This window comes from Scyliorhinus canicula, chromosome 15, assembly GCF_902713615.1.
Source record: "Scyliorhinus canicula chromosome 15, sScyCan1.1, whole genome shotgun sequence".
NCBI classification, from domain to species: domain Eukaryota; kingdom Metazoa; phylum Chordata; class Chondrichthyes; order Carcharhiniformes; family Scyliorhinidae; genus Scyliorhinus; species Scyliorhinus canicula.
Genome location: NC_052160.1, coordinates 137,196,279 through 137,224,148, shown reverse-complemented (window position 1 = coordinate 137,224,148; position 27,870 = coordinate 137,196,279). Strand labels below are relative to the sequence as shown.

The following is a 27,870-nucleotide window of genomic DNA, read 5'->3' as shown; positions in this document are numbered from 1 at the left end:
CGTCCCTTTCCACTGTAGACAATTGCAGAGCTGTGTTCTAGTCAATTAAAGCCAGACTTTGGTAAATCACTCGCCTCGCGTGCAATCGATGGTACATCAATATGTGTGCACATTTTTATTTCAAATTCGACGCCCCGTGGCTTCCCGCTGCAAGCAGGATATTGCGGGCCCATGTTTTACTCGCCCTTCCTCCTCCAGCATTGTCACACGCTTGCACCTGCATTACCCTGAGTGTCTTATTTTACAGACAATACCAGAGGTTTGATGAACTCAGTGAGTTCGAGTGGAACAAATCCGAAAACAAGAAATGCAAAAGCAAATGGGATGACTTTGCCCAGAGCTACGCTGTCAAGGCTGGAGGTCTGCAGGTATCGTTCGGGAACGAGCCTGGTAAAATCAGGACATGTGGCCAAAATCAGGGACCCTGTCCTCTGTGGCCAAGGGCTCTGACCAGAACCTTCGCACGTATGGCATGTATTTCGGTGTGTGGAGAAGTCAGAGGTTGAAGGTATCAGAAAGATTAAATTTGATTTGGTGCACTCTCTCTCTCTCTCGGAGTAAGCACAGCGTGCTGAGATGGGTTGAAATCCAAAATGTTTAATTAGTGGCTGCCTGTATCCACTGGTTACTGGATTCCTCAATATCTTACTTCCATTCTCACAAATTTAAAAGTAGCCCTTTTGATTAAATAAACCACTTGCTTTCCTCATGATGTGTTTTCCCTTTGAACTTTCTCTTCGGTGTCAGCTATGACTCAGTTAGCATTCTACCCTCTGAATCAGAAGGCTGCGGTTTGAAGTGATGTTACAGAGACTCTGCCATATAATCTAAGCTGATGCTCCTGTGTTGCACTGAGGGAGGGGCTGCACTGTTGGAGATGCCTTTTTTCCATATGAAGTATTAAACTGAGGCCCACTCTGCTCCGTCAGATAGAAATAAAAGATCACATGGCACTATTTTGAAGAGCAGTAGAGTTATTCTTTATGTCCAGGCTAATATTTGTTACTCAATCAGCATCACTGAAATAGATGGTTTGGTCATTATTACATTGCAGTTGCTGGAAGCTTGCTGTGCACAATTTGGCTGTGGAATTTCCTACATCATCAAAATTCCACAACATTTTCGATAGCTGTAAAATGCCCTGTGGTTATGAAAAGCGCTAAGAAAAATGCAGATCTTTTTTCTTCTGCCGTTTGTATTATTTGTCTGTTCCTCTTAATTTTTCCCCAACTCTCCCAGGGTTGGGCAGGTGGCTGCGAGCTACAATGAAACATGCAGAATCAGCTCTTTGCATTTCTGTCTTCAGGTTCCACATCATTCGCCACCGTCCCTACAGCACTGCCGAAAATAGAACTGTTATCAGTACAATAACATTGTGGCATCAATGGTAAAATCACTTGTGAGTCAGAATGCTTTGGCTTCAAGTCTCATCCCACAAACTAAGAGTAGATCATTGAGGCTGAAAGTCCAGTGCACCTTTGACGATGCCGTCTTTGGAATGGGATGTTAAATCACCGACCTCTATTCCCCTTCTCAGTTGGACCGAACAAAATCCCAAGATCATGGGCTATGTCCCCACTCCAGCGTCAAAACATCGGTGTTTCGCTCTGGACTTTCCTGAAGAAAGTCCAGAGTAATTCTCCCACCTGAAGGGGGCTAGCAGGACCCGAAGTGCTCCTCGCAACTCTGGCTGTGGGTACGGAGCCCTGCACTCCCGGTCGGGAGTCCGCGAAAGCGCACGGCGGCAGCCTTCAGCGGCCACACCGCTAACCGGCCCTGGAAATATAGCCCCCCCCCCCGAGATCGCACGCACCCGCGGATCGCTGGCCCCCGATCGCTAGCCTAGTCGTCCATGAGGCCTCCCCGGTGAAGGATTCCCCCCGCCCTCCCCACCAGGACAGCCGCAGACTGACTCCGCAGCCACCACTGGCCGTTCCCGACCGGCAAAACATGGTTACAACCACGCCATCGGGAACTCGGCCAGTTTTCGGCGGAGAATCGCCATGGGGGCCTCTGTCAATGGCTCCCTACCGGGGACCGGAGAATCACAGGAGCGGCGTCGCGCCGGATTTTGGCATCAACGCCCATTCTCCGTCCCGATCGCCGATCGCGATTTTGGTGCGGAGGCTCGGGGAATCCCGCCCACTATCTTAAGGTACTGAAGTCATGAGAAATATTTTATAAATGCAACTTCCTTCTTTCAAAATCATTAGCAATAAGGAAGTCCCAAGTGAGCCAACGTTTGAATGGTCCAGCTCCACTAGTTTACAAGTAGCATTGTTTGAATTTACCACCCTCTTCTGCTGACTGTTCTCACGTTCCTCCTCCTTCCTTTCGGAATGCTACACATTGTTCTTTCTGTTTCTAGCGCCTGCTACATACATCCCAGTTGGTCACACTCTTGTTTCTGATTTAGAAGGTTGTGGAAGGAAATCATGCTTCAGAGACTCGAGCACAAATGTCTAACCTGACGCTCCTGTCCATTATTAAAGAATTGCTGCACTGTGGATGGGGTGCTGTCTTTCCGATGAGGTGTCAAACCTGTGCTCTCTCTCAGTTGGATGTAAAAGCTCTCTTGGTACCACTTCAAAGAAGAGTGGAAGAGCTTTTATTGATGACCTAGCCAACAACAGCATTTCTGAGCAACAAGAATTCTCACATTGTGGGTTGTCCATCACAAGGCATCTCTGTTATCTCTGACTCGGTTGGGTCAAAGTGTCAGGCCCCACTCCAGGGCAAACCTTACTCGATGGCACTAAGTACAGTGGTCCTACCAGATAGGACGTTGTTGCCATGTCAACCAGCTCTGGTGACACAAAAGATCCCAGGTCATATTTCAAAGAAAAACAGGGGCATCCTCCTTCATATTTACCCTTGTATCCAACAGCACCTAAAGGCATTAACCAAACATTTATTTCATTCCTGTTCATTTTGAATTTTGGGTGAGGTAAGTTTCCATGGTTACCCTTGTAAACACTGGGGCTAGTTTTATTGTCAATGCCTCTAATTTCAAGGATTCTGTACGAAAGCCTCGATCTATTTTATGCCTTGCTGCCTCACTTGCACAAGGAGTTTTATAATACTTCTCCATACGAAGCTGTTTCAACAAGGTTTCTTCTTGTATGTCTGCCTCCACGTTGGTTAGCTCCTACCATTCAAAACTAGAAAATAAAAAACCTGGCAGACCTTCTGGGACTAACAACTCCCAAAGCAATGGGTGTGATCCGCTTCTCGATTCCCAAGCTATCTAATGAATTGCTTATTCAAACTGTCTATGGGGAAAATCATCAACGCAAATTCATTTGCATCTTAGCGGGGCGGCACGGGAGCACAGTGGTTAGCACAGTCGCTTCACAGCTCCACTGTCCCAGGTTGGATTCCCGGCTTGGGCCACTGTCTGTGCGGAGTCTGCACGTTCTCCCCGTGTCTGCGTGGGTTTCCTCCGGGTGCTCCGGTTTCCTCCCACAGTCCAAAGATGTGCAGGTTGGGTGGATTGGCCATGATAAATTGCCCTTAGTGTCCAAAAAGGATAGGTGGGGTTACGGGGACAAGTTGGAAGTGTGGACTTAAATGGGGTGCTCTTTCCAAGGGCCGGTGCAGACCCGATGGGCCGAATGGCCTCCTTCTGCACTGTAAATTCTATGATTCAATGAACTACTCATCATTTCAAACCCTCCTCCCTTTTTATAACTTGGATGAAAACATTGTGCTCTAAAATACAACATTGCAATTAACAATTTTTCTCTAAAATACAACATTGCAATTAGAAGTTGTTCTGGGTGAAAATGGCCCAAAGGTCTGGATAGAGAATTGGGTTTAGACTTAAAGAGCGAAAATTTGCAGGCCATGGGGAAAGTGAAGCTGCGTGGGACTAATTAGATAGCTCCATCAAACAGCCAGAAGAGGGAAGATGGGCTGAATGGACTCCTCCTGTACTGTACAGATCTTCGGTAGCAGCCCCACTGTACAACCAATTTTTAACTGGCTGAGTTGACGTTAGTAGAGACTGTTCCCCTCCTCAGGAGTAACACCCCTCAGTAAGAAACTACAATTTACTATTGGGCACTTTCCATTGTAACTTGAAGTGAAAATTAAATTTGGCAAGTTTTAGATTCAGCTGTCTTAGTTTAGTAATGATATTAAACAGCTTTTTAAAACAAATTGCTCAGCAATTAACACAAGATCTATAATCCTTACCTTAATTTTTCTTTGTCCAACATGTGACTAAAATGGCAGAAATCAGCAAGAATATAAATCCCGCCCATCGTAGCGAACTGCAGATAATGTAGCTGGACAAACTGAACAAATATTAAATCAATCAATGGGGTACAAAGGAACACTGGACAGCACAGGGATTTCAGGGGCAAAATAATTTATCCTTCAGAAACTGATATTTGACTAGCTCCAGGACTTTTCAATGAAAGCTGTAATGCTCACACAGTAACTTCTGCTATCAATGGTATGCGTGGAAATTCATGCCGTTTACAGTAGGATGTCACACAATGCCAGAAACTGCTTTCTGGTAAGGGAGCAGGACTACTGATCCGTCAAGGATTGTGTGGATAAGTACATAAGTACTTATTTATTGATAGTAAAAATATTGATAGAAGTAGTGTGGAAAGAGAAATGGTAAATATCGTGAAAGAAAAGAGTACAAGAATATGGGGCGGGATTCTCCGTCCCCCCGCCGAGCCGGAGAATCACCGGGGGCGGCGTGAATATCGCCCCGCCGCCCCGACACTGGCTGCCAGATTCTCCGGCACCGGTTTTTCGGCGGGGGCGGGAATCGCATCTTGCCGGTCGGGGGCCATTGGCAGTGGCCCCCCCCCAGGCGATTCTCCGCTCCACGATGGGCCGAGTGGCCGCCCGTTTTCGGCCGGTCCCGCCGGCATAAATCAAACCAGGTCCGTACTGGCGGGACCTGGCTCTGCGGGCGGCCTGCGGAGTCCTCGGTGATCTGGCCCTGGGCGGGGGCCCCACCGATCCGCGGACGGGCCTGTGCCATGGGGGCACTCTTTCCCTCCGCACCGGCAGCTATAACGGTCCGCCATGGCCGGCACGGAGAAGAACCCCCCTGGACATGCACTGGCTGACGTCAGCACACGCTGGTGCTCCTGCGTACACGGCAACTCACGCCGGCCGGCGGAGGCCCTTCGGCGCCGGTTGGCGCGGTGCCAACCCCCCCGGCGCCGGCCTAGCCCCTGAAGGTGCGGAGGATTCCGCGTCTCCCTGGTGGCCCAACGCCCGAGTGGTTCACGCCTCTCCTCGGCGCCGGTACAGCCCGCCCCGCCAGTTAGGGGAGAATCCCGCCCATGACATTTGCAGGACGCCAAACGTTGAGAAAAAGGTTGCTTGTGCAAGTTCATATTGTTATTCATCTGTTGTTTTGTATATAGTTGACCCACGGTTAATGTTAATAAATCATTTATAGCTTTAGCTGCAAGTGTTCTTGTAATATAAATCAGGCCATCCGACCAGAACATTGGACAGGTGTTTTATCACAGCCTCCCCTTGGATTTTGACTTTGTAAGAAACCCGACCTGTCTTTTCCAGCATGACTCCTGGGATCCATTGGGAGCCATTTCCAAAGTTCTGAACATAGACGGCACCTCCTGTTCTGAAGGTCCTTTCGAGTCTTCTGGTGTCCTAGTTCCTTTTTTGAGCCTCCAGCTTTGTCGTCGCCTTTCCTGGTTAGTAAAACTTGAGGAAGCCAGTGGTAGTGGAACAAGGATGTATTGAACTATGTACAATACTTTGCACACGGCAGTAACTCTCTCCCAGTCCAGTCTTTGCGGGGAGAACCAACCATACCGGGCCCTGCTTGGGCCGGCTTTTATGTGTAGGTCTTTACTGAGCTCCAGCTGGGTGGCCTCCGCTCCCTGCCTGGGAAGCTCGTTCTCCACGAGTCCCACAGGAAGATTCGAGAATGGGTTCCCCGTGGTCCTCGTGCGGGTTATAACACCCACCCAGTTGGGAAACAGCAGGCTGAGCCTGGAATGCAGTGGTCTTCCCATTAACTATTCCGTTGGTGACTTGAGGTGGCGGCCATGAGCGGTCGCACGAAAGACGGCTCCCACCTGGATTCTCTTTCTTGGACATTTTTGTCCCAATAAGCGGGCACCAAACCTGGAAAAACAGCTCTAATCTGACCCTCAATAACTTGTCCGGTTTGGGATGCTGGCGGACCAGCAGTCAGGACGCAAGGGGAGCAAAACCCTAGCATCGGAGCCAGTGGACCCGCGTGGCAACACAAATCCAAATATGGAGGACCCAGCCGAGTCGCCAACACCTTTCCCAGTCTTTGGAGAGGCTGATGGAGTTCATCCCAATAGAACTCCGGAAGCAGAGGGAGGCAGTAAAGGAGGACTTAGTGTTGGTGATGGAGATGGCAATCAAAGCCGTGCTGGCCCCCATACGTGGATCGATGGACAGGGTGGAGCGACAGCTGGAGCCCCAAGGAGCGACGATCCGGGAGGTAGAAAAGGCGGTCACCCAACAAGACAAACGAATCGCCTAGCTTAACGACAAAATAACGAGGCTGGAGGCAACCCAAAAGACTCTGAAGGTCAGAATAGATGACGAGGAGAACAGGTCTCGGCCAGAACCTCCGGATCGGTGGGCTACCAGGGGGCATGGAAGGTAGGAGCCCAACTGAGTACGTAACAAAGATGCTCAGGTCAGGGAGGAGGGCTTCAATAAACCCCCAGATGTAGACCAGGCCCACAGGTCACTCCGTCAGAGACCACCGCAGGCGGTAATCATCAGGTTACACAAGTACCAGGACATGGAAATTATCCTGACTTGGGCAAAGAACATGCGGCCTTGCAACTAGGAAGGACACGCCATTCGTGGCGACCAGGGAATTGGAGCTGACCTGGTCAAACGCCAGTGGAGTTCAACAGCGTCAAGGTAGCACTTTTCGAAAACAAGGTGACATTCGGCATGCTGTACCTGGCAGAACAGGCCAGAGAAGGCAAACAAATTCATGCAAAGAAATGGACTGGGTCTTAACTGAGTGGATGGCGCGAGGGTCATGGACCTTTATGAATGGTAGTGGTTGGGGGGGGGGGCTGGTGTATGCATTGCTTGTGTGGGTTTTTACTTCGTGTTTCGTCTTTTCTCAAATTCTTTTGCAGTTTGTGCCCTGGTTTGTGGTCAATCCTGCTATGTCCCTTTCTACGGTTGTCTGGTGGGGAATTACCACATGTTTCAGCCCTGTGATTTATCTTACAGATCTCGTGGGACACTGTGGGCTCTGGTTACAGGGCAGAACGCAGTGGGTCTCCAGAGATGATGGGGATATATGGCAGGGGTGGGTGGTAGGTTAGTGGACTGGGGAGGGCAGGGTCCGGGAGGGTACGGGGGGCGGGGGGTCAGTAGAGGAGGAGTAGATGACTTGATTGGAGGGGATCAGGAGTTGGAGATTCGGTAGCTCAAGGAGGGAAGGGTGGGTAAAATGCTGGTCACACACGTTACATTAGGGTATGGGTGGAAGGAGGATGGTGGTGGTGGCCATTTTGGATGGATCAAAGACAAATGAAAGCCGGCTTGCAGGGGCATGTCCATGAGGCAAACATGGCTGACTCCAAGGGAGCAGAGGGTCAGAAATTCCCCATCAGGAACGTCACCTGGAATGTGAGGGGCTCAATGGCCCAATCAAAAGATCCCAAGTCTTCATCCATCTGAAAAGCCTGAGGGTTGGCATTATCTTTCTGCAGGAGACGTAATGAGAGCCAAAGAACGGATGAGGGTAAGGAAAAATTGGGTGGGACAAGCATACCAAGCAAACTTTGACGTGAGGGAAAGAGAGGTGGCTATTATGTTTAACAAGAGGATAGCCTTCACGGTGACCAACACAGTGACGTACCAGGTGGACAATACATAATGGCGAGTAGGATTCTGGAAGGGGCCCAGTGATACAGGTAAATGTGTATGCTCCGAACTGGGACGATGCAGAGTTCATCAAAAAGACGCTGGCAGAGACCCCAACCTCGACTCCCACCAACTGATCATGGGGAGAGACTTTAATTGTGTCCTGGACCCAAAACTGAACAGGTCAAGCCCCGGATCAGGTGCAAAGTCGGGAATGGCAAAGGGACTGACCATCATTATGGATCAGATGGGTGGGTGGGTGGGGGGGTGGACCGTCGAAGGTTCAGCCACCCAAGGGACAAGGAGTCCTCCTTCTATTCTCCCGAAAAGCTGTCTTTGTGATGGGGAAATTGGTGCTTCCAGGGGTAGTAGGGGCAGAATATTCAGCAATAGTTATCTTGGTCCACGCACCGCATTATGTAGCTGTGAGGTTGGAGACCAGTCGGGCCCAGAGCCCCCATAGAGGCTGGACACGCCCCTACCCGCCGGCAAGGCTTTTTGTGAAAGGATGGCACTAGATGATCAGTAAGTGAGCTACAACCAGTATGGGGAGGTCTGCCCCTCCACATCCTGGGAGGCGCTTAAGGCAATGGTCAGGGAGGAGATAATAGCATATAAGGCATTTCGGGATAGGGGGAGAAGGTAGCCAGACTGCGGTTCAACAAAAATTGGTAAATGTTCCCAGCAAGAATTAAAGGCCAGATTTTTCTGACCACCGCAGTTCCCACAGACTTCCCAGCTAAAAGGTCACGGGGAGCCTGTCCATGATCTTGATGGCTACCCATTGCAATTTAACCTTGGGACTAGCATTAATTTCAGTAAGGCAAGTCTGCCTCCCCTTAGAGGTGATGATGCAGCTCAGCTGCACTGTTTCGTCCTTCACGAGCTGATAGACTTGTGAAGCCTGGCCGGGCCCGAGGTGGCTTTGACTTCACCATTGGGGTTGTAATGGTTCTTTACTAGATCCCATTGAATATTCTTGTGTCAGGTGCTGCAGGATAAGTTAAACCCTTAATGCTGAATATTGGGGCCCTGTGAAAAGGATTATTTTACGTCTGTCATCCCCTTCTATACTGTTGGCATGGAAGATGTAGCGCATGTGTTTTACATGCTGGGGCCAGTCCCCCACATCTGTGTCATAAGGTTCGAGCTTCCCAAACAAAGGCATTTCCGAGTTTTTCTTTTTGCTTTGTTTCTTACCAGAGTTGGCACCGAGGAGTTTAGAAAAGGATGCTCAGAATCCCGTGTTTCATCCTTATCGCCAATGTAATAATTCCAGGAGATGTGGAGTAAAAAGCCAAACTGGTTTATTGTAAACTGAAACACTCAAAGCAGACGTCCCAGCCCAGGACTATTGGGAACTGCTGTTCCAGGCCTGGGAGCTATGTTTAAAGGGCCCCAGATTGGCCGGCCTCCGCCCACTCTCCATGGAAACTCATAGTCTGTGAAATTGACGGGGAGATCAATCAGCAATCTCCTGAGCTCCTCGTGTTGGTTATCGCGGAAGTGGTAGGGGATAGTTTAGCCGGACGGCTGGTTTGTGATGCAGAGCGAGGCCAGCAGTACGGCGGGTTCAATTCCCGTACCGGCTGAGGTTATTCATGAAGGCCCCGCCTTCTCAACCTAGCCCCTAGCCTCTCCTCAAAGGGGAAAACAGATATGGCTATCTGGGACTATGGCGGCTTTACCTTGCCTATTTACCTATAACCGAGAGCTACGCCAACTGTAACTTCATCGAGTAGCATTTAATAGACTGCTTCTTCAGGTTTTTAAGGAGCATGTGTGTGGGTTAATAAAGAGGTCTTTAGCATCGGGCAGCACGGTAGCCCAGTGGTTAGCATTGCAGCCTCACGGCACCGAGGTCCCAGGTTCGATCCCGGCTCTGGGTCACTGTCCGTGTGGAGTTTGCACATTCTCCCCGTGTTTGCGTGGGTTTCGCCTCCCACGACCCAAAGATGTGCCGGGTAGGTGGATTGACCACGCTAAATTGCCCCTTAATTGGAAAAAATGAATTGGATATTCTAAATTTATATAAAAAAGAAAGTCTTTAGCATCTTCTTCTCTTTAAGCTTCATAACATTACAACTAGCTTAGTAACACTTCTCTCTGGGTGTTTTACCCTCAGCATGGTTTGGTTCCTGTGGTCCCTGTATACCTGCTCACTGTCTGTTCCTTATATTTGAATCACCTGGTGTCTAACATATGGATTGTCACCCATGATGTTTGCCTCTCACAAGCTCTGTAACAATACGGTTCTTCTTCACTTGCAACTACAACCTTCCTTATCAAATTACATCTTGTCATTGCACATTTACACGTCTTGGTCACACATCAGTGGGCCTCACGGTAGCATGGTGGTTAGCATCAATGCTTCACAGCTCCAGGGTCCCAGGTTCGATTCCCGGCTTGGGTCACTGTCTGTGTGGAGTCTGCACGTCCTCCCCGTGTGTGCGTGGGTTTCCTCCGGGTGCTCCGGTTTCCTCCCACAGTCCAAAGATGTGCGGGTTAGGTGGATTGGCCATGCTAAATTGCCCGTAGTGTAAGGTTAATGGGGGGATTGTTGGGTTACGGGTATACGGGTTACGTGGGTTTAAGTAGGGTGATCATTGCTCGGCACAACATCGAGGGCCGAAGGGCCTGTTCTGTGCTGTACTGTTCTATGTTCTATCATCTCTGAGAATATCAACACATTTTTCTTGCAGCTTCAAGCAACCTGACCATTGCAAGCTGCAACAAGCCTGGGCAGAATATTTTCAGAGGCCAACTATTTTTTTTTAACATTACATTGTGTGTCGAGGAAGTCACGCTGGACTTGGAATGTTGACTCTGGGCGCGGTCTAACCAAATGGGAACAGAGACCTGAAACGAGCCCGTTTAGCCGTGTGTTTGTCGGCAGTCGGAGCCCTGAGAAACACCATACTATCTACCGGGACTCTGGTTCTGTTCGGGGGCTCAGTGGGGAACCCTCCGCCAAGGCCGTACTTAGTCCCATTTCCTGCATAGAGGATTTCTGCTTGTTGGAACTCCTCAGTGCATCTTTAACTGGCACCCCAATCTCTCAACCCCTCCGATGTGACCTCGAAACCGCCCTCAAAACCCCAACTCACCTATAAGGGGGCCCTCAGCCCCCCCCCCCCCCCCCCCAGCAGCCCCCCCCCCCCCCCCCCAGCAGCCCCCCTCACAGCTGAGCAGGGCATCCCCCAGGTCTGATCCTCATCACCGGGGAAAAAGCCAGAGTGACATCTTGGCAGTGCCAGCCTGACAATGCCCCTGCCAGCTGGCACTTCAACCTGGGCACCTTGGCAGTATCACGCTGGCATCCAGGTGCCACTGCCAGGGTGCCAGGCTGGCAGTGTCAGGGTGCTCCTGCCCAGATAGAAAGTACCTGGGGGCGTCCGATCCCCCTGGGAAGCCCCCAGGAGTGCCTTTCCATCTTGTCCACATTTCTGGAGACCAGCAGTGGATGGCGCTTGCCAGAGGTCTCCGAGGCCTCGAGTAGATCATGGCAGTCATATTAAAGTGAGACTAGGGGCTCCATCTAATGGAAAAGTTTCAAATGTCGTTTGTGGCAGAATTTGCTGGGAGTTACCCGCCGGCTCTGTCGGCGAGTTCCCTGCAGTTTCTCTTTGAGCGGGATTCTCCGGCCCCGCCCACCCGGCGACCGGAGAAGCCCGCCCGAGGTGAATGGACATTTTCACAGTAACTTCATTGCAGTGTTAATGCAAGTCTATGCATGACTCGAATAAAGATTATCATTACTAAGATGAGAGAGGTGTGAGAGGCAATTGAACACTCACTCATGGTATTCTGTGCGTGCATATAAATTCTTAACCATATGACCAATTAGGAAAATACAGGCTGATGAAGACAATCACAATATTTTCACTATTAACAGAACTAAATTGATATACCTCTCATTGGCAACAGCAATGGTTTGAAAAGTATTTTCACTTATTGTTGTTTGTTCGATAATAGGGTTAGGCTCCATGTCTGTATTTACTGGAAAATCTTCACAACTGTTGAACATATTTCCTAAAATAGAAAAAAAAATCACATGCGTAATTATCGCAGTGAATCTCCTGTTGTCGTGTGCCAAAAGTCAGAGGGGCTGGATTGATTAGACCTCAAAAGCACCATTGGGGATTGCGATGCAGAAATAACCCAAATCTCCACGCTTGTATTGAGGCAAGTTGGCAATGTCATGCTGCCTGCTCATTGTCATGATTTCTAAGTACAGCCAGTTCTCAGAACACTAATAATTGACTGGTCACATCAGGGGACCCAATATGGGCACTTGGTAGCATTTACATCAAGCTGGACTGCACTTCGAAAAGAAAACCAGGTGCCTCCTGGTTGCTGGAGATGTTGAGATTATTGAAAATAGCACTGTGTAACATTTGAACCTGCAGGTTCTAAACCGCGGTGTAAGCATACACTTCTTACCTTCGCCTCTCTCCTCACCACAACCTTACCCTTGACCCCTTTCCCTTTCACACACCCCAGAACTCTAACCTGCTCAGATAGAGAAATAGCAAGAAAAAAAAGTGAAGATTAAGACATACTCCCTCACGTTCACATTTTAGCGATAATATAGAGGCAGGATGTGCACGTAATGAGAATTTTTTTTTTCTTTATTCATTCATAGGATGTGGGCATCGCTGGTTGGGCCAGTGTTCCTGAGTGCATTTATGGGTCAACCACATTGCTGTGCGTCTAGAGTCACAGGTAGCCACAGACCAGGTAAGGATAACAGATTTCCTGCCAGATGGGTTTTTACAACAATCGACAATGGTTTCATGGCCATCGTTAGACTTTTAATTCCTGATTTTTATTGAATTCAAATTTCACCATCTGACCTGGTGGGATTCGAACCCAGGTCCCCAGAGCATTATCCTGGGTCTCTGGATTATCAGTCCAATGGCAATACCACTACGCCACTTCCTCCCTTGTGTGCATCAGTACACAAGTGCGCTACAGATAGGGCAGTGAAACTAAATAGTGCAGAAGGCCAGGTCGCACTCAAGCTCTGGGGCAAAGGACTGACATAGTGACATTGTTGTGCCAGGCTGGAGGGGAAAGCTGATGGGTGCACACACCCTTACACTTTGTGCGTCAGGAACGCTGCTGGAAAATCTGCCCTCAATGTCAAGGATCCTGGAGGAGACTAGTCCCAATTTGACACAGGGTTTGGTGCAGAACATTGATCTCAACCCTTACAACATGAAATGGATGATACTTCCATTAACACATGTGGAGCCAACAATGTTGCAGCAATATACTTAGTTCTAGCATAAATGCTAAGATCATTGTACTCAGGTAATACAACACTCCAGATCCACACGCAGTAAAACTTTGGAACAATCGGGCTTGGACTGAAATGTGACAATTAGGATTCACACTGATCAGCTCCAATGAGAGATATTCTAACCACCGCACTCACATCCCTCCTCAATTTGACATTCAACAGCATTATCATTGCTTATCTAACCCCACCCCACCCCCCCTTCCGCCCCACCATTAATACAGAGGGGTTATCATCGACCAGAAACTTAACTGGACCAACCACATAAATACAGTAGCTACAAGAGCAGGTCAAAGGCTGGAAATTATAGTGTTGAGTGACTCACCCCCAATTCTCCAAAATCTTTCTGCCATCTACTAGATACAAGTCAGGGGTGTAATGGAATACTCCCCACTTGCCTTGATGAGGACAGTTCCAACAACACACAAGAAGCTTGAAGCCATCCAGGACAAAACAGCCCTCTTCACTGGCACATCATGCTGTCTACCAGCGGGACTGTAACAACTGACCACTGCTCCTTCAACAACAGTTACCTCAACCTCTGTCATTTAAGAGCAACAGGTGCAAGGAAGGACGACAACCTGCAAGATGCCATTCCCATTCCGGCTTGGAAATAAATCACCACTTCTTCATCATGGCTGGATCAGAATGCTAGAAAACCTCACCTAACAGCACAGAGGGTGTACCTACAACACATGGACTGCAGCAGTTCAAGAAGGCAGCTCACCACCACCTTCTAAAGGGCAATTAAGTGTGAGACTTAAGAACAGACTTCCCAAAAATGAAAGAATGCAATAAAGTTTACCACTCCCATTTGTGATACTGATGTCTATGTTCAAATTTAAACTTTCACAAAATGAAGTCAGTTCCCTGAAAGAAGAAGGCCGTAAGACCGCTATGTCTAGCTGACATTGTAAATTCGTTTTCATTACCCACAGACATGCAAACTTTAAAAATATTCACCTTTAGTCAAATCTTTAACACGGCAAACATTTAAAGGTGGCACAGTGGTTAGATTAACTCTGCTGCCTCACAGCGCCAGGGACCCCAGTTCGATCCCGGTCCCAGGTCACTGTCTGTGTGGGGTTCGCACTTTCTCCCCGTGCCTGCGTGGGTTTCCTCCGGGTGCTCCGGTTTCCTCCCGCAGTCCAAAGATGTGCAGGTTAGGTGGAGTGGCCACGCTAAATTTCCCCTTAGTGTCCAAAGCAGGTTAGGTGGGGTTGCGGGGTAGGGCGGGGGAGTGGGCCTAGGCGCGGTGTTCTTTCAGAGAGTCGGTGCAGACCCGATGGGCCGAATGGTCTCCGTCTGCACTGTATGGATTCTATGGGACTAGAATCAAACTTGCATCCTTAATAACTACCAGTTACACATATATTATTAATACATCATCCAGGGCAGCATGGTGGCCTAGTGGTTAGCACAACCGCCTCACGGCGCTGAGGTCCCAGGTTCGATCCCGGCTCTGGGTCACTGTCCGTGTGGAGTTTGCACATTCTCCCCGTGTCTGCGTGGGTTTCGCCCCCACAACCCAAAAATGTGCAGAGAAGGTGGATTGGCCATGCTAAATTGCCCCTTAATTGGAAAAAATAATTGGGTAATCTAAATTTATAAAAAAAAAATTAATACAATGTTAAAGATTTGAATGAACTAGTCAAAATTCATTTTCAAACTCTAAATTTGCCAGTAAATAAATCAAGCATTCAGTGAATGAGATGGTAGCAAATAGGTGATTCTGAGTGAAAAACCATTTACCAGTATTGCGGATATACACCGAGAACCTGCAGTCCTTCTCTGCTGCCTTTAAGAGTGACACTTGAAGCATTGCACTGGACGCGTTGCCTTTATTGTTTGAAGCCGTGCACTGATATTGCTGATCCTCAGAAATATTCTTGCAGTGTAGACACAGGCTATTTGAGTGAGAAATCTCTGAAGTAGCCCTTTGCGTCTTTTCATACCAAGCGTAGGTGATAGGGAGGGAGCCATGGAGCGACTCGCACGAGACTGACACCGAGCCCCCAATACACGAAACATTTGCCGGGCGCACAAATTTGAGAAGAGGCTCTGAAACCATTACTGTGGGAGAGAAGAAAGAGTTTGTTAAACAATGCTCGAAACTGACAGTGAGGGTGTGGGTTAATTTCTCACACCACCATGTACACATTCCAGTTTGTGCTGAAATGAAAAAGTTTCTCACTCAAATATTTCACTTTTTTCGTTACAATTTCCACACATTAAAACTGAAACACCTGGATATTGAGGCTCAATTATTAATCAGGCTCCAATATCCACCATCACGTAGGTTTTTGCCTGAAACGGCTTCTGTGGCCTAATCTGCCTGCTACAAAGCCTCACAATGTCCTCTTGTCAAGTCATTTAAACACAAACCCAATGGGATTTAAGATTGAAATGAAATGAAAATGAAAATCGCTTATTGCCACGAGTAGGCTTCAATGAAGTTACTGTGAAAAGCCCCTAGTCGCCACATTCCGGCGCCTGTTCAGGGAGGCTGGTACGGGAATTGAACCCGCGCTGCTGGCCTGCCTTGGTCTGCTTTAAAAGCCAGCGATTTAGCCCAGTGTGCACGTTAGTGCTCCATCCAAGAGTGGTTTGACGGAAACTGTTTCTGGCTTTTCCCTTGCTGGAAGGCTCACCATCAACAGCACATTGCTCTTGAAGTTAGGATTGTTTGAATATGTTGTTGGGCTCACATATAGACCTGAAATGCCATACCAGGTGTACTTCCCATTGCCTGTAAAGAAGGTATAACAGGCAGGATTTCCCTGATATGTCCAGAAGAATAACACTGGCATCGCAGTAACCTCTCTCTACACCTCCCTGTGTCCCCTGATACTGCAGCGAGAGAAACCCGAAGGAAATTCACACCCCCTTATCATTTTTGTTTGTAATAAGGAAACCCAAATTGACCTCCAAGTACAACCTCACCAAGGCCAGACACAATGTTAACACCACTTTGCTTGACGTATGAGTCACATACAGACACACATCCCAGCCTTTTATTTTTCTTAACCACTTGTGCACATTAAGTTGCCAGTTTTCTCCATGAAACACTCCATATCGTGTTTACAGTTTAATCAATGGGTGGTGCAGTGGTTAGCACTGCTGCCTCACAGCGCCAGGGACCTGAGTTCAATTCCGGCCTCGGGTGATTGTCTGTGTGGAGTTAGCATGTTGTCCCCGTGCCTGTGTGGGTTTCCTCCGGGTGCTCCAGTTTCCACCCACAGTCAAAGATGCGCAGGTTAAGTGGATTGGCCTTGCTAAATTGCCCCTTAGTGTCCAAAGATATGCAGGTTACAGGGCCGGCCCAAGGCACCGGCAACTCGGGCAGTCGCCCGGGGCGCCATGTGCTAGGGGGCGCCAGAGACTCGGGTCCCGCGCATGCGCAATTGGGCCAGTGCCAACCAGCGCATGCGCGGTGGCCGCCCTCCCCCAGGGCGCCCCCCCCGCCTCGGCCCCCCCCCCGCCTCGGCCCTGCCCCCCCCCTTGCCCCCCCCCCCGGCCCCGCCCCTTGCCCAGGGCGTCAGCAACCCTAGGGCCGGCGCTGGCAGGTTAGGTGGGTTGACCATGGGGATGCAGGGGTGTGGCCCAGGTAGAGTGCTCTTTTGGAGGGTTGGTGCAGACTCGATGGGCTGAATGGTCTCCTTCTGCACTGTAGGGATTCTATGCATTCATATACTCTACATTATTCCTTCTTTGATGCAATCTCATAGCTTTACATTTATCCACGGTGAATTCTATCTGATGCTTCTTCATTTTGATTTGACTGTCCTGGTCCCTTAAACAATATTCTACACTTTAAGTGAAAACAATCCAAAACAAATGTTAAAAGCACAGTACAATAGGAATAAAGAACTGAAAAAAGGCACCATCAGATATGTGTATATACACAGCAAACATTGAATCAAGGCCAGAGCTCTCGATACCACAGTTGTACCACCCTGTATCGGCTGAAGTAAGGTTGCTCATGGTAACAGTGAATATTCTTTGCGTCTTGTCATCGATAATTGATATTCTTCCTTGCTTTCCAATCTCTGTAGTGGTATCAACTAATACAGCACACCGAAAGCGAAGCCACTTCTGACACCAATATTTCTTATGGGACTCGTATTCCTGTTTGTTGTAATGGCAGGAGATTGTAACTGTTCTTCCCACAACTCCTGTTGCCCTTTCTTCAGCCATCAAGGAACCTGAAGCTAAGAAAGACAATTTTAGGAATTAGGTTTTATTACTTGATTCCTTAATGAATTTTAATATCTTGTCGATTGATATCTCAGTCTAAAATATTTAATGTCTTGTAGCTATGCTTCTTTTTATGGCACACTTCCTATTTGCTCTTCTTGATGGTCACATTTGTCCTGTGGTATTCCTATTCCGACTCCGTTCTAAAGCAGACTTCCGGCTAATTCCATGGTTAGTAGTTCCCGGAACGGGTCGCTAGGCGACACGGTAGCACAGTTGTTAACACTGTTGTTTCACAGCACCAGGGACCAAGGTTTGATTCCCGGCTTGGATCACTGCCTGTGCAGAGTCTGCATGTTCTCCCTGTGTCTGTGTGGTTTCTTCTGGGTGCTCCGGTTTCCTCCCACAACTCCCAAAAGACGTGCTTGTTAGGTGAATTGGACATTCTGAATTCTCCCTCTGTGTACCCGAACAGGCGCTAGAGTGTGGCGACTAGGGGCTTTTCACAGTAACTTCATTGCAGTGTTAATGTTAGCCTACTTGTGACAATAATAAAGATTATTTATTTAGTCTGTCACTAGGGGCTCATAACTTGAGGGGTACCACTCCGCATCAAGTGTGGTTGACCTGGAGGCTCTCCCGCTCTTACAGCCAGCCATTGGCAGGTACGGAAGGATCGACAGGTTGTCATACTGAACCTGTTTGATCACATTATGAACACATCGCCTTTGGCCATCAAATCCTAGGGTGGGACTCGAACCAAAAGCTTCCGGCAGGTACACCAGCCACTGCGTCACATTGCTAGAAAAATTATTTACAGAACCATAAAAGAAGCTGCACAGAAAGAGATCATTCGAACCATTATGTGATGTGTGCATTGCCTCTTTGCTACAACAATCCCAAACCAATCTCCTTGCTCTCTCGCTCCTGTGCTTCAAGTACTTAAGCATTTTGCACAGCATTTGATTCTCTAGCAACCCACTGTGCAAATTTTAAATCGAGAATTCATCAGCGGGTCCCCCCAACTAAAGGAAAACTGTGTTTCCCTGCTCATTGCATCAAAATATTTCATAATTTTAAAAACCTCTTCACTTTCCACTTAGCCATCTCTCCTCTAGGTGGAAATAGTTCCCATATCTCAAATCTCCATAAATATAGAATGCCAACCACAACAAGCGTTGAATCGATGGAGTGTCAATGTATCAGTAATTGCATCCTTTGGTAATTACATTGTTAAAGGCGGAGGTGATCATTGCCTCAACTATACATCGACACAGTTGGGGACGGATGTTCGGATGAATGGACAAACGGGCGGGCGGAGTCACTCTGTGGGGCGGCTTTGAGAATAACCTGGCCCAAGGTAAAAGACAAGCTTTAGACATCCCTTCATCATTTACTATTACTGGATTTAACATGGACAATGCAATGGTTTGATATCCTTTTTACAACGGAGTAGCCCAAAATTGTGCAAAGTATCTAACTGCGGCCTATCCAATATTTTGCATAAATCAATCAAACTTTCATTACTATTTATGAAGGCCAAAACTCTACTGACATTTTTCATGTTTTTAATTTTCCTCGCTCATATTAAGGGAAAAGGTGTGCTTAATCCCCAGTCTTATTAAGTTCTTTTAAGTGCCGCAGGGAACAATGCAGGAATATATTTTGGTTTTTTAAAATCAAAATGTACCATTTTGCATCTATTTGCATTCAATCCTATTGAATACATTCTTTGCCCACAACCCTATTTTATCAATATCTATCTCCACCTCCCTTTCGTCCTCTGAATTATTTACTATGACTTCAATTCGAGCTTTAGCTACAAACCTGGACACCACTCTTTGGTGACTTATGTCCAAAGTAGCAATCCCAGAGAGTAATCCTATGGAACACCACTACCCACCTCAAAGCATAAGACCCATCAGACATAGGAGCAGAATTAGGTCACTCGGCCCATCGAGTCTGCTCCGCCATTCAATCATGGCTGATATTTTCTCATCCCCATTCTCCTGCCTTCTCCCCATAACCCCTGATTCCCCTTATTAATCAAGAACCTATCAATCTCTGTCTTAAAGACACTCAGTGATTTGGCCTCCACAGCCTTCTGCGGCAAAGAGTTCCACAGATTCACCACCTTCTGGCTGAAAGAATTCCTCCTCACCTCTGTTTTAAAGGATTGTCCCTTTGGTCTGAGATGGTGTCCTCTGGTTCTAGTTTTTCCTACAAGTGGAAACATCTTCTCCACGTCCACTCTATCCAGGCCTCACAGTATCCTGTAAGTTTCAATAAGATCCCCACTCATCCTTCTAAACTCCAACGAGTACAGGCCCAGAGTCCTCAACCGTTCCTCATACAACAAGTTCTTCATTCCAGGGATCATCCTTGTGAACCTCCTCTGGACTCTTTCCAAGGCCAGCACATCCTTCCTTAGATACGGGACCCAAAACTGCTCACAAACCTCCAAATGGGGTCTGGCCAGAGCCTTAAACAGCCTCAGATGTACATCCTCGCTCTTGCATTCTAGCCCTCTTGACATGAATGCTAATATTGCATTTGCCTTCTTAGCTGCCGACTGAACCTGCACATTAACCTTAAGAGAATTGTGAACAAGGACTCCCAAGTCCTTTTGTACTTCTGGTTTCCCACTGTCTTTAATTTCTACGATCTTTGTCACTTTAACCAGTTTTTAATACAATTTGCTATCCTTTAACAGTTGCAGTTATCTTGCCATAACATGTTTTGACATCTTTTAAGGAGTCCTCGGGTTTGGGTTCCATGTGATAGCTCATGGAGTGCCTTTATTCACTGCACTTACTTAAATGAAAATGTACATAACCAAAGAGAGGAAAGGGGTATCCGTGGTTTGTGCTACAAATTGTCAGCCAGACATAAGAATGTTGTCAGTGAAATAGGAGGGCGGTGGTTTGAGAGGCCACAGTGGTCTTTAATCGGTGCCAGTGTGGTTCTGTTGCCAATTATGAGATATGTATGGAATGATTTGAGGCAAGGGATGGAATACCTGCACACAGCATGGTGGCATGACTTCCAAGAGCAAGCTTGTTGGATGTGGAGGAATGCCACCTATTGTCAATTGGCCAAGATGGACTCAATGGCAGTGGGCTCATGATCTTGGTTCAAAGTTCTGCTGAGCCTGACAGCTGGTACCAGTGTGTCATTGCTTAGTGAGGGAGGCACATTGTGTATCACGGTTGGGGCCATGGGGACTGAGAAGGTTAGGGTTAGGGGACACAGTGGTGCTATGGTAACAATTCCCTGGCTTGATCTGCAGACATTCAGACATTAGCCACAGCAGACACTACCCAGAAGGAAACAAAACAGTGAAACAGGGAAATAAGAATACTGGTCTGAACTGTTTTTTTCCTTCTGGGGAATGAGAGGTGCCTAATGCTCCTGTTCATCCTGGGCTGTCTGTGCTGTACTTTCCAATCCACATCCTCTTCTTACACCTCAAAGAAAGAACGGCCTAAGGAGAAACCAAGGTTAATTGTCTAGAATTGAACTTAAAAAGACCAAAACAAATTTTAAAACCTTAGAAATACTTTAGATATTCTTTGTATACTGCTACATTAATAATCATCTTTATTAGTGTCACAAGTAGGCTTCCATTAACACTGCAATGATGTTACTGAGAAAATCCCCTCGTCGCCACATTCCGGCGCCTGTTTGGGTACACGGAGGGAGAATTCAGAATGTTCAATTCACCGAACATTCTCATCATTCGGGACTTGTGGGAGGAAACCGGAGCACCCGGAGGAAACCCACGCAGACACGGGGGAGAACGTGCAGACTCGGTACAGACAGTGACCCAAGCCGGGAATCGAACCCAGGTCCCTGGCGCTGTGAAGCAACAGTGCTAACCACTGTGTTACCGTGAATTTTAAAACCTTAAATATACTTGTGATGACTGTTCATTTCAGACTATGTGACAGCAGAACAAGAGTCACATGGCCTGCACGGCCCATCGGGACTCAGTGTGGAATCGCTCCCATGGTGAGACCGGCTCCTAGGTAAAGATACATATTGGGAACTAGCTACAACCAAGGGTCTGCTGTACAATTCTTATTAATAATTACCTCTTGTGGCCATTAATGAAGTCTGAAAATGCATCATTACAATACTTAAGTATTGATATAGTCTGAATAAACATGTTTTCAGATTCTTCCAAGCTTCCTGTCATCTATGGAACACTTCTGGCCCAACATAACCAATTTCAAACATCACTGGGAGACAGGGAAGCAAAGTGGGACGTGACAGGAGGCTTAGCCATCCACTCTCGTTTATGTGCTGCCAGGTGAGAATGTAGCAGAGATAAATTGACCCCCCCCCCTCCCCCCAAACCGCAGACATAAGACAAATGGCTGTGTGCATTTCAGGATGACAATCCCATGTCTGGCCTCATCGCCAGATTTCTCCCCATTGTCCATCACAGTCAGCAAAACAGAAGAATTAATTTGTCCCCAGAGATGACCCCTCACTTTGAAGTGCACGCAACTCTTTAAAAGTTTGATCTGTTTTGTTTTCTAGCTCTGTTAGTTATTTACAGCAAAGAAGGAGCAAATTCAGCCCGTCCTGTCTGTCCCAGCTCCCAAAAGAGCAACCTAGCTGGTCCCATCCCCCACCCCAATCTCCTTGGCCCTCTAAATTAATCACGTTCAAATATATACCCAGCTCTCTTTTGAAACCTTCTATGGAATCCACCTCCACCAGTCTCCCAGGCAGCACATTCCAAACCCCAACAACTCTCTGAGTAAAGAGGTTTCTCCTCATCTCACTCCGAGCTCCCTTGCTGACCATCTTGAAATTGTGACCCCTGGTCACTGACTTACCAACTAATGGAAACAGAATATCCTTCTTTACCCTGTCGAAATTGTTCAGTATTTTGAACACCTCAAGAAGGTTGCCCCTTAATCTTCTCTGCTCCAGGGAGAACAAGCCCAATTTCTCCAATCTTTCCTGTATCTAAAATTCCTCATTCCTGGTATCGTTCTAGTAAATCTCCTCTGCACCCTCTCCAGGGGCCCGATTCTCCACTCCCCACGCCAGGTGGGAGAATCACGGGAGGGCCGGGCGACTCATGACACGCCGCCCTGGCACCCACCGCGATTCTCCCACCCCCGCTCGGAGAATCGCCGCTCGCAGTTTTTCAAGGCGACCGGCAATTCTCCGGCCCGAATGGGCCGAGCGGCCTGACGTTCCCGACCTGTTCACGCCGGCAGCAACCACACCTGGTCGCTGCCGTCGTGAACATGGCACCAAAGTTTTGTTTGTGGCTTGTGGGGGGCGGAGAGGGGAGTGAGCATCACGGCCGTGCTCGGGAGGGGACAGGCCCGCAATCAGTGCCACCAATCGTCGGGCCGGCGTCTCCAAGGGACGCACTCTTTCCCCTCTGTGCCCCGTAAGATAAAACCGCCACGTCTTGCGGGGCAGCGGAGGGGAAGACGGCAACCGCGCATGCGCGGGTTGGAGCCGGCCAACCTGCGCATGCGCGGCTGACGTCACTTAGGCGCCGCCGTCGCGTCATTCTCGGCGCGCCGCCTTGACGCAAGTGTCAAGGCCCGGCGGCCGAGATTTACGGAACGCCGCTCCTAGCCCCCTGGGGGGGGGGGGAGGTGAATAGGGTGCGAGGAACGGCCTCCGAGGCCATCGTGAAACTCGGCCTAATTCACGACGGCCTTCCCGATGCCGCGCGGGAGCGGAGTATTCCGCCCCAGGGCTTTAACATCCTTCCTTAAATAAGGTGTCCACAACTGAACACAATACTCCAAATGTGGTCTGACCAATGAATTGTTTTTTTAAAATAATTTTTATTAAGATTTTCACAAAATATAAACAACAAAACAATATTAACAAAACAACCATAGTAAAAACCAAAGAACAACAACCACCACCACCACCCCCCCCCCCCCCCCCCCCCCACCCTCCAGCAACTACAAAAAAATAGCAAACAACAAAAAGGAAAGAGATAACACCCACCACATCCAACAAACCCATGTACACAATTCTCCCTCCCACCGAACCAAACCCCCCCCCCCCCATCGTTGCTGCTGCTGCCGGCCTATTTCCCTACCGTTCCGCCAGGAAGTCCAGGAAAGGCTGCCACCGCCTAAAGAACCCTTGCACCGACCCTCTCAGGGCGAATTTCACCCTCTCCAACTTGATGAACCCAGCCATGTCATTAATCCAGGCCTCCACGCTTGGGGGCCTCGCATCCTTCCACTGAAGCAAAATCCTCCGCCGGGCTACTAGGGACGCAAAGGCCAGAACTGACCAATGAATTGTAGAGATGTAGCATTACCTCCTTGCTTTTAGACTCTATGCCTCTATTTATAAACCCAAGGATGCTATAAGCCTTCTTAACAATTGTTTCAACTTGCCTGGCCACCTTCAGAGAATTATGCACTGAACCCTGAGGTCCCTCTGCTCCTGTCCACCCCTCAAAGTTGTACCATTGAGCCTGCATTGTCTCCCCATGTTTCTTCTCCCAAAATGCATTACCTCACATTTCTCTGCATTGAAATTCATCTGTCAGGTGTCTGCCCTTTGGGCCAACATGTCAACGGCCCTCTGAAGTCGCTCAGCATCATCCTCACAATTCACTATTCTACCTAGCTTAGTATCATCTGCATATTTAGAGATTTTGCCCTCAACACCCACTTTTAAATCATACAAATTAGAAAAAGCAACGCTGAGCCCTGGCGAACACTATTTTCAACTCGTCTCCAGTCTGAGAAATGCCCATCTATACTAGCCTCTGTTTCCTATCTCTTAGCCAACTTCTAATTCATGCTGCCAAGGATCCATCAACCTCAAACATTTTTAATTTACTAACCAACCTGCCTTGTGACACTGTATCAAATGCTTTCTGAAAGTCCAAATATACATCTACGGCATTACCCTCATTTATTTTCAATTCATTTACAGGATGTGGGCATCTCTGGTTCGGCCCAGCATTTATTGCCCATCCCTAGTTTCCCTTCACCTACTGCCTCTGTCACCTCATTAAAGAACTCAATTAAATTTGTCAGACATGACCTGCCCTTGACAAAGTCACAGGTGAAGCATACGGAGTGTAGTACTACTCAGTAGAGAACCAGTGTATGTATTAACCAAATGTATTACTTAAAAATTACTGTATTAATTAGCTACCAGTCTGTAACATGATTAAATAAGTAGTGATCCTTAATCAAGTTACAATTAATGAAACAAATAATGAATCAGTAGTTATAGTAAAAGTCTGAGTTTTATTTGTTGTAAAAATGTTAAAGCTTAATTGCTGTGTATATAAATAATGTGCAATGAGGATAAATGTACCAGCTATAGAGATATTCCAACTCTGATTAGCCTCAACATTTGAAACTGTATGAATAAGGAATTGTACAGAATCAGGCCAAAGATTAGTACGAAACAGTTCAATTGTATTTGGGCAGCACAGTAGCACAAGTGGATAGCACTGTGGCTTCACAGCGCCAGGGTCCCAGGTTCGTTTCCCCGCTGGGTCACTGTCTGTGTGGAGTCTGCATGTTGTCTGCGTGGGTTTCCTCCGAGAGCACCGGTTTCCTCCCACAGTCCAATGACGTGCAGGTTAGGTGGATTGGCCATGCTAAAGTGTCCCTTAGTGACCAAAAAGGTTAGGAGGGGTTATTGGATTACGGGGATAGGGGGGAAGTGAGGGCTTAAGTGGGTCAGTGCAGACTTGATGGGCCGAATGGCCTCCTTCTGCATTGTATGATCTATGACTGTCTAGTATTAACTTATATTTCTCTCAGTGTATATCCTGGATTATGGCCTCAATCAGTTTTCCCACTATTCCTCCAGTCTCCCGGGACTAATCTTGTGTTCAGAAAGGCCTAGAAAATTTGTTGTCCCTATTTCCATGATGAGCCTGGAACCTGATACAAGACCTCTAAACTGCGCAAGTAATTATAAATGATTGTTCAGATAATCTGGCCACAGGAAATGCGTGGTCAGCTCACCGTGTTGCAGACCAGTTTTGCAACAGCAACTGGACAGAAATCCGAAGTATTTGCCTGACACTGCCTTTCCTTGAAGAAACTACTTAATAAGAAGCAAACAAGTTATTTTGATTACACTGCAATAGTTTGACTTTTTGAAACTTTCTGATTACAGCTACTTCAATTGATTTCGCAGGCAGAAAAGAGAATGTTATATTTTCGATGTTCTTTCTCTCACTCGCTGAATAATACCGACATTCTGATTATCACTTTAACGCGATTCGATGTCTTACCTACCTGGCAAAGAACAAATGAGAATAATCAGAAGCCATTCCATTTTCTTCCAGAGAAGGTTATCTTCCTTCAGCATTTCGGATCAGAGCTTGGGTGTGGTCTCCCTTCATTTATGGGCATCGTTCACCATTTTTTAAAAAGCTACCGTAATTGTTAACAACTAGCTTGGACATCCAGCTGGCTGAAGCAAAGATTAATTTGATCAAATCTGTATTCTTAGTATAGAGCAGAGCTGTTGTGTGACTTGCTAACTTGACGCTGTCTTGGTGAACTGTTAGGAAGCTGGTTTCCATTTGAGGTGTTGGAAGTGGCAGTAGGCAGGGCCATCGAGAATAGCAGCCATTCAAATATAAGAACGGTGCTTCATTTACATACTGTGGGTGTCAACCTGCAGTAGTTTAAAGAAAAATTTGCAGTCTGAGGCAGTCCATGTCCAAATGCAAAAGACCTGGACAATATCCAGGCCGGGGCTGACAAGTGGAAAGTAACATTCGCATCACAGAAATTTCAGGCAATGACCATCTCCAACAAGAGAGGATCTAACCATCACCCCTTGGCATTCAATGATATTACCATCACTGAATCCCCCACTATCAACATCCTGGGGGTTACATTTGACCAGGAACTGAACTGGTCGAGTCATATAAATACTGCGACTACAAGAGCAGGAACCCTGCGGTGAGTAACCTGTCTCCTGACTTCCCAAAACTTCTCCACCATCTCCAAGTCAGAAGTGTCATGGAATACTCTCCACTTGCTTGGTTAAGTGCAGCTCCAACAACGCTCAAGAAGCTTGACACTAGCCGGGACAAAGCAATCGCTGATTAGTACCCCATCTACAAACATTCACTTCCTCCACCACACACACACACACATATGTATATCTTCTTTCACAACCACGGGACGTGTTATAGCACTTAAGAACCAGTGACATACTTTTGAAGTGTAGTAACTGTTCGAATATCACAAAGACATCGAAAGACACAGCACAGTTCCACGAGATGGTGAGACTGTTAAAGCAGTTTTATGCTGTGCAATAACATTGATGGGTAACTGATAAAGTGGCAGAGCACTTCACTTTTCTAATGGTTCCCATCTCCATTAAGCTCATCCAGATCTCTTTTATCCCTACTTACACCAAGTTGCATCACACACTTGAGTGATTGTAACTCATTTAATGATTGGAATGCACTTACCTCTCTTTGATGTGGTTGATGATTGGAAATATTGGGGTTTCAGCAATAGAGCCACTCACCCATGAAGGGAGATGAATGAATCAAGGCTGCAACTGTTTTGTGGAAGCTGTCCATCACAGCCCACTACTAGAAATGAATGAATGGGTTGCAGCTAAAGGATCTGAGGCGTTTAAACACGGGTCACAGCTGCTCTCTTTCTAGGAGAAATGTCTGTCACTGCCCCTGTCTGGACTGCTCTCTATCTTCGAGGCAGGAGTTATTTTTCTGGGGTGTCTGTGGGACGGGTTCCTCTAGTTATGGGGTCTCTGTGGGGGGTTTCTTTAATTAGGCAGTCTCTGCCGGGGAGTTCCTTTAGTTGGAGAGGTCTTTGTGGCGGTCCCCCTAGTTATAGAGTTTCTGTGAGGGGCTCCTCTAATAGGGGGTTTCTGCAGGGGTCCCTGCAGGGGGATCCCTCTTGTTAAGGGGTCTCTGTGGGGGTTCCTTTAGTTAGGGGATTTCTGTGGGGGGTTCCCCTAACTAGAGGGTCTCTGTTGGGTTTCCTCTAATTAGTGGGTCTATGTGGGGGTCCCTCTAGTTAGGAGGTCCCTGTGGGAGATATCCCCATTGAGGGGTCTCTGTGGGGCCCTATTAAGGGAATTAATGTGGGGGGTCCCCCTATTAAGGGGATTCCTGTGGAGGGTCTGCCTAGTTAGGGAGTCCCTGGTGAGGGGGCAGGTTGAGTCACCCCCGTACTTGGGGGAAGAGGGGGCATCCAGAAAATCCAGTGTTGGGGGGCTGCTTTGCAATGCGGGAGGGGGGGGGGGGGGTTTAAGCCTGCTAAGGATAAATCCCCATGATGAGATATGTCCCAGGCTTTTGCTCCCAGTAGATTTCAAGGGCTGTACATTAATTTTCAAATCCGCCGTGGCCACTGGAGAATTGCGAGAGGACTGGAGGACAGCTAACGTAGTATCATTATTCACGAAGGGAAGCTTGGGAAAAACAGGTAACTGCAGGCCAGTGAGTCTAACATCAATGGCAGGAACCTTGTTGGAAA

The 27,870-nt window shown here is 47.7% G+C and overlaps 1 protein-coding gene across 1 annotated transcript; it reads right to left on the bottom strand.

The window, feature by feature from the left end:
* Window positions 1-962: 962 nt before the first annotated feature.
* On the bottom strand, window positions 963-25,890 carry LOC119978460 (platelet endothelial cell adhesion molecule-like). The gene is made up of 6 exons (XM_038820116.1): window positions 25,642-25,890; window positions 17,059-17,385; window positions 14,927-15,247; window positions 11,784-11,904; window positions 4,198-4,298; window positions 963-1,338 (listed from the first exon to the last, which is right to left on the bottom strand). The coding sequence occupies exons 1-5, from the start codon at window positions 25,712-25,714 to the stop codon at window positions 4,199-4,201; spliced, it is 942 nt and encodes a 313-aa protein (XP_038676044.1). The 5' UTR covers window positions 25,715-25,890; the 3' UTR covers window positions 963-1,338; window position 4,198.
* Window positions 25,891-27,870: the final 1,980 nt, after the last annotated feature.